The following is an 11,852-nucleotide window of genomic DNA, read 5'->3' on the forward strand; positions in this document are numbered from 1 at the left end:
AAGCAGATGTGAAAGGAGCCCAACATTTACAACAAAAAAGGCAAAATGGCTTTGCCAAGATGAACCACAAAACCTTACTAATTTTTTACCAGTCTCCTGCCTTTTCATATAGACTGGGATGTAGCTCTGTGCCATCCATCAGCCTTTGGCACGTAACACTGAGTATACAGTCATGGCCAAAAGTTTTGAGAATGGCACCAAAATTATATTTTCACATGATCTGTTGCCCTCTGGTTTTTAATTGTGTTTGTCTGATGTTTACATCACATACAGAAATATAATTGCAATCATATTGTGAGGACCAAAAGGTTATATTGACAGATAGAATGAGTTAAAGGGAACCTGTCATCAGAAATTTTGCTTTAAACCTAAATGTTTCCCCCTCTGCAGCTCCTGGGTTGCATTCTAGCAAGGTTCCTGTTGGTTTTTTGCTCCCTTTTAGACCAAATATAATACTTTATAAAAGGTGTACCTTTTGGGATTCTAAATCGTCCATGGGGGCGGGCTCTCTGGTGTCCGTTATGTCCATCCTGCCGATTTACGACGTCCCCCAACGAGATTATGGGCGGCGCTGTGATTATCATTGCAAGTGCCCACCCATAATCTAGTGCACGCGCTTTCCTCTCTGCCTCCAGCGTTCTGCGCAAGCGCTGGCCGTAACCGGTGGTGTCCTGCTCCGATCCTCCCATCTATTTCCTGCTACAGGGAAAGATGGGAAAGAGGGGACGTGCGGTCATCTGGCCAACGCTTGCGCAGAACACTGGAGGCAGAGGGGAAAGCGCGGGCACTTGCGATGACAATACAGCGCCGCCCATAATCTCGTGCCTGCGCAAACGTCACCAGCGGTCAACACTGTGCACGCAGTGTACAGTCCCGCTACAGTGGCACTGCGCATGCGCCGGACCACAGGCTCACTGGGCGGCATCCTGGAAGTATGAAATGCTGCGTTGGGAGACGGCGTAAATCGGCAGGAGGGACATAACGGACACCAGAGAGCCCGCCCCCATGGACGATTTAGAAAATTTGCATCCCAAAAGGTACAACTTTATAAAGTATTATATTTCGTCTAAAAGGGAGCAAAAAAACAACAGGAACCTTGCTAGAATGCAGCCCAGGAGCTGCAGAAGGGGAAACATTTAGGTTTAAAGCAAAATTTCTGATGACAGGTTCCCTTTAATGCAGCAAGTCAATATTTGCAGTGTTGACCCTTCTTCTTCAGGACCTCTGCAATTCTCCCTGGCATGCTCTCAATCAACTTCTGGACCAAATCCTGACTGATAGCTGTCCATTCTTGCATAAGCAATGCTTGCATTTTGCCAGAATTTGTTGGTTTTTGTTTGTCCACCCGTCTATTGATTGCCCACAAGTTCTCAATGGGATTAAGATCTGGGGAGTTTCCAGGCCATGGACCCAAAATCTCTGTGCTTTGTTCCATGAGACATTTAGTGATCACCTTTGCTTTATGGCAAGGTGCTCAATCATGCTGGAAAAGGCATTGTTGGGCGCCAAACTGCTCTTTGACAGTTGGGAGACGTTGCTGTTGGAGGACATTCTGGTACCATTCTTTATTCATGGCTGTGTTTTTAGGCAAGACTGTGAGTGAGCCGATTTCCTTGGCTGAGAAGCAACCCCACACATGAATCGTTTCAGGATGCTTAACAGTTGGCATGAGACAAGACTGGTGGTAGCGCTCACCTCTTCTTCTCCTAATAAGCTGCTTTCCAGATGTCCCAAACAATCGAAAAGGGGATTCATCTGAGAAAATGACTTTACCCCAGTCCTCAGCAGTCCACTCCCTGTACCTTTTGCAGAATATCAGTCGGTACCTGATGTTTTTTCTGGAGAGAAGTGGCTTCTTTGCTGCCCTCCTTGAAACCAGGCCTTGCTCAAGCAGTCTCTGCCTCACAGTGCATGCAGAAGCACTCACACCAGCCTGCTGCCATTGCTGAGCTAGCTCGGCACTGCTGGTAGTCCGATCCCGCAGCTGAAACAGTTTTAAGATACGGTCCTGGCGTTTGCTGGTCCTTCTTGGGCGCCCAGGAGCCTTTTTGGCAACAATGGAAGCTCTCTCCTTGAAGTTCTTGATGATGCGATAGATTGTTGACTGAGGTGCAATCTTTGTAGCTGCGATACTCTTCCCTGTTAGGCCATGTTTGTGCAGAGCAATGATGGCTCCACGTGTTTCTTTAGAGATAACCATGGTTAACTGAAGAGAAACAATGATACCAAGCACCAGCCTCCTTTTCAAGTGTCCAGTGGTGTAATTCTTACTTAATCATGACTGATTGATCGCCAGCCCTGTCCTCATCAACACCCACACCTGTGTTAATGGAACAATCACCAAAACAATGTTAGCTGCTCCTTTTAAGGCAGGAATGCAATGATGTTGAAATGTGTTTTGGGGGTTAAACTTCATTTTCTTAGCCAATATTGACTTTGCAAGTAATTGCTGTAAAGCTGATCACTCTTTATGACATTCTGGAGTATATGCAAATTGCCATTAGAAAAACGTAAGCAGTAGACTTTGTAAAAATTAATATTTGTAGCATTCTCAAAACTTTTGGCCATGACTGTACGGTATATCACAATGAAAAGATGGGTCAGATAAAGTGTATATATGGAGAAATTATTTGAGGGTTTTACACCCATTCATTTTGTGGATAACACAATACATATTTACTGGAAATCCCATCAGCAGAACAGACTTCCTGATTATTATCAACATTATTTGTATACATATATTAATAATAAGATTCAGCCTACAAAGATTTTACAAAACACATTGCCCATCCTTATCAACCATGTAAGGGCAACTTATGTGTCCCTGCAGTCCAGTATTTGTGGGAACCAATCAAGTAAATGGACACAAACATATAGATTTTGACGTCAATGGTAACCATTTGTCACATGGTTCCTTCTGGAGCAAAAATCACTTGTTAGGCTGCTTTCACACTACGTTTTTTTAACGCAAAAATAGATCCAGTGCAAATGCGTTTTCATTTCAATGCATTTGCAATGGACTCGCGTCAACATGCGTTCACCTGCGTTTGCGTGCGTTATAGTGAGGATCCAGCGACTTGCAGTTTTTTAACTTTTTTTTTAAAAACGCTACTTGTAGCATTTTTGAGCTGCCTCCAAATACTGCAAATTCCTGGATCCTGACTATACTGCACGGAAACGCATGTGAACGCTGGCATGCTGATAGACAGGATTCTGCTTGCTCTACTGAGCATGCCCAGAAACCATCCTGGCGTGATCAGTCTCTCTCTCCCCCTCCCTCCCTCTCTCTCCCCCTCCCTCCCTCTCTCCCCCACCTGAGAGTGGCGGACGCTTGTAACCAAGGTAAATATCGGGTAAGCAAGCAAAGCGCTTCGCTTAGTTACCCGATGTTTACCTTGGTTACGTGTGCAGGGAGCAGGCAGCCCGGCTCCTAGCAGCTGTGGACGCTCGTAACCAAGGTAAATATCGGGTATCCAAGCAAAGCACTTCGCTTAGTTACCCAATGTTTACCTTGGTTACCAGCGTCCGCAACTTTCAGATGCCGGCTCCCAGTCTATCACGTTCATTTCCCCTCATTCCCGATCACATGACTCCAATGCCCGCCCATAAACTTCAAGTGACAGGATCCTGCAAAATATCACATGCGTTTGCATGCGTTTTTCTTTGTAAAAACAGGATCCACTTTTACAGCAAAAAAACGTTCATGACGCATGTTAAAAAAACGTAGTGTGAAAGCAGCCTAAGGCTGCTTTCACATCAGCATTTTTTTGACGAGCGTAAAAAAAATGCTAAGCGCAGATGACTGGATCCTGTTGATTTATTGTTGAACGCATGCAAACGCAAGTGTTCTACTACAGGATCCTTTGACTTGCAGTTTAAGGGTGGGCATTGGAGTCATAATGTGATCGAGAGAGAGAGAAAGAAAACTTAAAGGGGTACTTATACAAATACAGCACCAGAACCACCATCAGTACATTAATACATCCCCAGAAGCACGTTTTAAGTATTCAAGAAGGATTTTGAGAGTTTCTGTTCAGTTTCTGCTCCAAAAATGTGTGTGAACACACGCTAAATTAAACTGAGTTTTTGGAGCAGAAACTCAAGAAATCCTCTTCAGAAAAATACTAAAAACTTAAAAGAGATTTTAGACTAAGAGTAAACACAGCCATCAAGCGCATTATGGATTGCCACATGTCTGGAAGACAAGAACCACCATCAGTACATGTATACAGCACGAAGAGTAGTGCAGAGATCAATTGTAATGTCAGGTCAGCCTCATATACAATTGTATTGCTAGAACCTACAATTCCTTGTATGTCCTTAACAATGGTAAGGGCATGCTGGGAGTGTGTGTTACCAGCCATCATCAGACGGTGGATCATAGAGGACCCACAGTACTGATGAGACATAGTCAGCATCACAAATAATCATTTACAAGTGCATCTCAATAAATTAGAATATCAAAAAGTTAATTTCAGTTATTCAATACAAAAAGGGAAACGCATATATTATAGAGTCATTATAAACACTGATCTATTTCAAGGGTTTATTTCTGTTACTTTTTTGATGATATTCTATTTTATTGAGATGCACTTATATATCCAGTTACCTAATAGAGGTAATCTTTTTTAATGGGAGTCATCTCGTCCATTTTGCCTCCACGAGGTACAGATACCATGATGAGATTTCATGCCCAGAGCTTGTCTCTGCAAACCTCCCTCTTCTCTGCCTTCAGCAGAACATCCCAACATGGTTCCCTTAAAAACAAAAGTATCATTATAATAAAATCTTACATGCTGCACCCCTAAATAAATAAGTGCCCCTTACTGTGCTTGCTGCACAAAAGCTCTCTACCCCACACTGCCCCATCTCCATATTGTCGTCCTCACCACACTGTACCTCTCTATGATGTCATCCCTCACACTGCCCCTCTCCATAATATCCCCCACACTGCCCTTATCCATAATGTGATGCCCACACAGCATCTCTCCATAATATCCCCCCACACTGTGCCACTCTGTAATATCACAACCCCACACATACACGCCCTCACGAAAATATCTCCCTAAACAGCCCTTTTCCATAATATCCCCCCTGCCCCTAGCTGTATTGTGCCCCCTTTAACAATATCTCCCAATTGGGTGTGTGCCCTGGCACACATTTAATCTTGAACTCCACCATGGAGCGTTTACCGGGGCCAACATATCCATTACCTCTACGGCGCTGGGAACAGCATGATGAGTTCACCAGAATGCTGACCTCATCACGCTGCTTTACATCGGAGCACAAGCTACCAGGTTCTCTTCTGCATTGCCCTAGTGCTCAGGTTTTTAAATGTATTCATATCTGAAAGACGCATATATATTTGAATATTAAGCGGCAGGGAGCAGTGTTCGCTTGACAGGTCTACGGGCTGCAGCAAACCCTTTGGTGGCCCGCATGTTGTGTAGGCCTGCATTGGGTAACTGACACAGTCTCATTACCAATCTCACTCCCCTGTGCTTTTATGCCAAAGTGTTATGAGTACAGTCACTTAGTGAATTGCCCAAAAGGGATCACCAGTTTGTCTACAACAAATAGGCTACGCAAACATGGCTGCAGGTTGCCATTCAGCTAAGGTCACCTGATCTAGTCACAGTCTGTCTTTTAAAGGGAAACCTGCCAGGAGGATTGTACTGGGATTTGTATATGTCTTTGTACAATAAAAATGATAACTTTTGTAGTAATCCAAAGTGTCAGTGCAAGCATTTACATCATATGCTAATTAGCGTGGAAGTGCACTGGGGAGGGGTAGGTACAGTGAGTACACGGACACACCCCAATGCACTTCTAGGTTAATTTGCATGTGATCTCAAATCTCACTGCTAGCATATCAAATGACTAGAAATCAGGCATCACTCTACGGCCTCATTCAGACATCAGTGTTGTATCTATTTTTTTCATGGATACCACATATGCCCATTATAGTCTATGGTGTTATACAAATGCCTGTGTTTACATTGACCACGTGTCCATCTTGTGTGGGGAGGGGAGAACGGGCAACAAGGGCCAATACAAGTCTATGGGTCTGTGACAAACATGTGAAGCGCACGGATAGCATCAGTGTACAATCCAGGTGCTGTACATATGCGACATTGAAAAGAATACGAGCTTTCACATTAATGGTCCATCTGTGAAAAACACTGATGGTAAAAATGGACGTACGGATGACAGACGGATTGACACCAGGGCCAATATTTCACGTCCGTGTTTAAATACAGACATGTGAACGAGGCCTTATTGTTGCGCTATGACAGGATAGGTCTTAGTACTAGTTTCAGTAGTATCGTCGTCCTGACAGGTTCCCATTAACACGATATGGGCTGTTTAAGTATCAGACATAACAATGATTAATCGTACCAGACACAGAGCCCCAATTAATGATCATTGTAGTATGGATTATCTAAAGATCGGGAATATTAACCATTTCATTACCACCCAGAAAGGCCATTTTAGCCCCACGAGATGGCGTGGTCTCTGGCGGGTGCTGCAGTACTCCACATTTCAGCAGCGGCGCGAAGATCAAACATTGGATGCATTCCTAATTATATAGGCTAAGAAAGGGAACCTGCCATACTGAATGGATGTTATGGAGCAGGAGGATCAGACTGACACAATTTAGTGGGAGAAGTTTCAGTAAAACACACATTTTATTCATAGAAATCTGTCTGTACACGAGTCCAGTGGGCGGTCCTATCACGTGATTGACAGACGTCACATCTACATCCCTTTAAGCTCCTCTACAGTCTGCCATATCGCATCTGTAAGACGCGAGAGTGGAGAAGGGCACAAAGTCAAAGTGCCATCTAATGCCCCATGGGGCTCCTGTTACTACAATGACCGTACTGGGGCACAGTGGTATTTCTACCATGAATGGCCTATCCATAAGATAAATGTTACATCAGTAGTTTGCCCTCTGGACTACCAAAGATCCATAGATCAAATGCCCCGTGTAACCTACTGCCCATCTTTAGACTATACAGTGGGCCACAAGGGCACCCTTCAAAATGGATATATCCTATAGGCATGTTACACATCTCTGTGGCCATATTTTGGTTTGCTGTCGGCAGGTCACATATTGCTGCGGGCATAAAACTGCAGGCATCATACACATTGCTGCAGGCAGGTCATGCACTGCAATGGGTAGGTCACGCATTGCTGTGGGCATAATGCTGCGGGCATGATATACATTGCTGAGGACATATTATGCATTACTGCTGGCATGATGCACATTGCTGAGGGTATAAAGCTGCAGGCATAATACACAGTGATGCGGGCAGGTCACACATTGCTGAGGGCATATTACGCATTCTGCAGGCAGGATACACAGTTCCATGGGCATATCATACAGTGCTATAAACACAATACACTTCTATGGGCACAGTTCTATAGACAATTTATACAATTCTATGGGCACAGCACTATGGGCCCATCACACAGCACTATGGGCCCATCACACAGTACTATGGGCCCATCACACAGCACTATGGGCCCATCACACAGCACTATGGGCCCATCACACAGCACTATGGGCCCATCACACAGCACTATGGGCCCATCACACAGCACTATGAGCCCATCACACAGCACTATGAGCCCATCACACAGCACTATGGGCCCATCACACAGCACTATGGGCACATCTCTATGGGCAGCACATCATACAGCTCTACGGGCACATCTCTATGGGCACATCTCTCTAGTCACATCGTACAGCTCTATGGGCAGCACATCACATCTCTATGGGCACATCTCTATGGGCAGCACATCATACAGCTCTATGGGCACCGTATACAGCTCTATGGGCACATCATACAGCTCTATGGACACATCTCTATGGGAAGCATATCATACAGCTCTATGGGCACCGTATACAGCACTATGGGTAGTACATCACACATCTCTATGGGCACATCACACATCTCTATGGGCACATCTCTATGGGCAGCACATCATACAGCTCTATGGGTAGTACATCACACATCTCTATGGGCACATCTCTATGGGCAACACATCTCTATGGGCACATCTCTATGGGCAGCATATCATACAGCTCTACGGGCACCGTATACAGCACTATGGGCACATCACACATCTCTATGGACACATCTCTATGGGCAGCACATCATACAGCTCTATGGGCACCGTATACAGCTCTATGGGTAGTACATCACACATCTCTATGGGCACATCTCTATGGGCAGCACATCACACATCTCTATGGGCACATCTCTATGGGCAGCACATCACACATCTCTATGGGCACATCACACATCTCTATGGGCACATCTCTATGGGCACCGTATATAGCACTATGGGCACATCACACATCTCTATGGGCACATCTCTATGGGCACATCTCTATGGGCACCGTATACAGCACTATGGGCACATCACACATCTCTATGGGCACATCTCTATGGGCACCGTATACAGCACTATGGGCACATCACACATCACACATCTCTATGGACACATCTCTATGGCCAGCACATCATACAGCTCTATGGGCACCGTATACAGCTCTATGGACACATCTCTATGGGAAGCATATCATACAGCTCTATGGGCACATCACACATCTCTATGGACACATCTCTATGGGCAGCACATCATACAGCTCTATGGGCAGCACATCACACATCTCTATGGGCAGCATATCATACAGCTCTATGGGCAGCACATCACACATCTCTATGGGCACGTGCTGTGACTGGCCCCGGCTGCCTTCCCACAGTGTCGGTGGCCGGTCTGTGGGGCCTGCCGTGCAGCACACTCCCGTGCAGGACTCACCCGTGAACTTGGCGGCGCCGTCCCCGTGTCCGCGGCGGCGCTGCAGGATGAAGTACTGGTTGGCCTTGTGTGTGACCCACAGCCGCAGCGCGTTCTTCAGGACCTCCTCGGGCTTCAGCCACATGTTGTCCGTGCGCGGCTGCTCTGCCGGGAGAGAGAGCGGTGAGCGCCGTGCTGCCCGGGCTGAGCTCAGCCTGCTGCACTCCGGGCTTCTCCCTCCCCGGTAATCACTGCCGTCCACACAGCCCGCGCCATTCATCAGCGCCTGTCATCCGGCGCCACAGACCGACCCCCATCATCCTGTACCTGTGGCCGCCGCACGGTGCCTGCCGGATCCGTGCTGTTCCTCGTACACACTGCACACACAGTTCCGGCATCCAGAGAGGAAGTTCTCCCCCAGCCTGCCTGTACGGGTGGGAATGGCATCCTGCCTGCCGCCGGCGTATTGGGAGGCATAGGGGTTAGCAAAGGGCGATCATTAGTGTCTGGCTACTGGGGGCACAACTAGGAAAGCAGTACCCCTGCCCAGATGGAAGAGCGCCATAAGATCTGACAGACGAAGCTCCATCATGCCCTGATTACATATATCTAGTTATTTACTCTTTGTAGGGCAGATCCCCATTTATCCCAGGCATGGCCGCCTTCTCTAAGGTTTCGTCCCCATGGGGGTATATGGAGCTAAATAGGATTTTCTGATGTTAGTTGGGACCCTCTAATTTCACATTGTGCCCCCCTTGTTATTGGGTTTGGCTTCACTTCTCTTTTTAGAGGTCTTGATGTTTTCCCCTTTCCCAAAAACCACATCTTTAAGGGGTTGTCCTCTTTCAAAGTTTAATTCTTCAAAAATGTACAAAAAAAACAAAAACCCCTCCTGGGATCCAGCGCTAACTAAAGCAACTGCCAGGGTTTTGTTGATAGATGCAGCAGTGAGTCATGTCCACAGCGCTGCAGCCAATCACTGAGCTCAGCGGCTCGTGCTGTCCACATCAGCATAGACAATAGTGCGCTGTCACCCTGGGGGGTTTGTTCCATATACCCTATTACATGCTAAATTTGATCCCTGGAGTAAAGTCATAACATCTAATGGGTATTTACAGTGGACGTCACATGTAAGTACCATATACTGAGTGGGCGGAGAAGCAGAGCTTACCCCATACATGTCAGGTGCTGGCGGTATTTTCAAGATGGTCGGTCAGTACTATATACTGATAAAATTAGGAAAAGGTGATTTTCACTAAACTAAAATTCAGCTTAAACAGTGTGGTGAGGTCAGGCCTAGGCACATGATCGGCAACAAGGGGAAGGACTCTTATAGGGATGTTAGGGAGTGGAGGGATCAACTTCAGGTGCGTGTAGGAGGTGACACTGCTCCCCTCTCCCTAGCACCAGGGCCCACCGTTGTACGAGGGACTGCTGCTAAGTATTTGGCTTTGTGATCTTTTTTGTTTCTATTGTAATGAATGTTACATCACCTGAAAGCCTTATGTGTCTAATTTTCTGTTTTCAAAATTTTGTGTTTGTTGCTTATAACAACAGTGTTCTACGCACGCGGGAAAATAACATGGCAGAGTCTAATACAATATTCACAGCAACTGAGAGCAGAGGAGTGAAAAAATTCTTGTTTCTGCAAGGAAAGTCCGCGAAGGATATTCATGGTGATATGTCGCAGATATTGGAGGATCAATGCCATTCATATTCCACAGTTAAGAACTGAGTTGTCAAACTTAAAATGGGCCACTTCAGCACAAATGATGAGGAATGTCCTGAACGACAGAGAGTGGTTGTTCTTCCGGAGATTGTCGATGCTGTGCACAATCTCATACTGGAGAATCGATGAATGTCAGCTAAAGCAATGGCAGACATCATGGGGATTTCCCGTGATTGTGTTTGCATCATTATCCATGAACATTTGGACATAAGGACTCTATCTGCAAAGTGGGTCCCCAAATGTTTGACAACAGATCAGAGAAGCATGCGAGTGAAAACTTCCTGGACTATTTGTCAGCGTTTCTGGATCAACTGGTCACTATGGATGAGACCTGGATTTATTTGTATGACCCTGAAAACAAGGAGCAGTCAAAAGAGTGGAGGCACAGTGGTTCTCCTTGTTCAAAGAAGTTCAGGGTGCAAAAATCAGCCACTAAGGTGATGGTGTCTGTGTTTTGGGATCAGGAGGGTGTGCTACTAGTGGACTACCTTCAAAAGGGTTCCACCATCAATGCAAGGTGTTACATTGAACTTTTGGACCAATTGAAGGCAGCTCTGAAGGCCAAAAGGCGCGGCAAGCTGTCCAAAGGAATCTTGTTCCTGCAAGACAATGCCTCCGCTCACACTGCACAAGTGACCACAGCAAAACTGGCAGAGCTGGGCTTCCAGCTGGTGACCACCCACCTTATTCACCAGATCTAGCTCCCTCTGACTATCATCTATTTCCAAACCTGAAGAAACACCCCAAAGGTACCAAATTTCACACCATTTCTGATGCCATGGCTGCTTCGGATGCCTGGTTTGAGGCACAACCAAAATCCTTCTTTTTGCTAGGCTTACAGAACTTGGAATACCGATGTAAGAAGTGTGTTGACATCAGTGGAGAGTATGTGGAATAAATGTAAAGTTTCATCCTATCTCGTTTCTTTCTGGGTAAAGCCAAAGACTTATCAGCAGCCCCTCGTATCGTGTTCCCGGTGTACCCTGTTTGTTGCAACACTCGCTGGGGACACCCTTATTCATGGCAGAACCCCGATAGTTACTGCGTGACACTATATTGATGAAAAAAATAAAAAGTTCTGTCTCTTGGAAGAGGGGGAGGTAAAAACTGAAAGGGGTCAAAAATACATACATTTATATAAAAAAAATGAAAATTGAAATATTATCACATAATGAAAATGAAACCGAACAATAGTGGAATGGCTTATTTCTCCTCCCACGCAAAGGATTTTTTCCCCCCATTTTGAGTACATTATTCAATTTCATAAATTTTTGTATTCAAAACTACAATTACAAAAAAAACACCCCTTGTA

The 11,852-nt window shown here is 45.7% G+C and overlaps 1 protein-coding gene across 4 annotated transcripts in view; it reads right to left on the reverse strand.

The window, feature by feature from the left end:
- TBC1D8 (TBC1 domain family member 8) overlaps positions 1-9,361 on the reverse strand; it is a 133,583-nt gene extending 124,222 nt beyond the window's left edge. Inside the window, exons 1-2 of one of the 4 annotated variants that reach the window (XM_075336465.1) lie at positions 9,139-9,361; positions 8,833-8,971 (exon numbers count right to left, since the gene is read on the reverse strand). In XM_075336465.1, the coding sequence (XP_075192580.1) occupies positions 8,833-8,971; positions 9,139-9,288 (289 nt within the window). In that variant the 5' untranslated portion in view covers positions 9,289-9,361. Of the gene's footprint in view, positions 1-8,832 lie in introns of all 4 variants that reach the window. The other 3 variants (XM_075336469.1, XM_075336468.1, XM_075336467.1) reach the window with 3 other exon arrangements.
- Positions 9,362-11,852: the final 2,491 nt, after the last annotated feature.

Source organism: Anomaloglossus baeobatrachus, chromosome 2 (genome assembly GCF_048569485.1).
Source record: "Anomaloglossus baeobatrachus isolate aAnoBae1 chromosome 2, aAnoBae1.hap1, whole genome shotgun sequence".
Lineage (NCBI taxonomy): Eukaryota > Metazoa > Chordata > Amphibia > Anura > Aromobatidae > Anomaloglossus > Anomaloglossus baeobatrachus.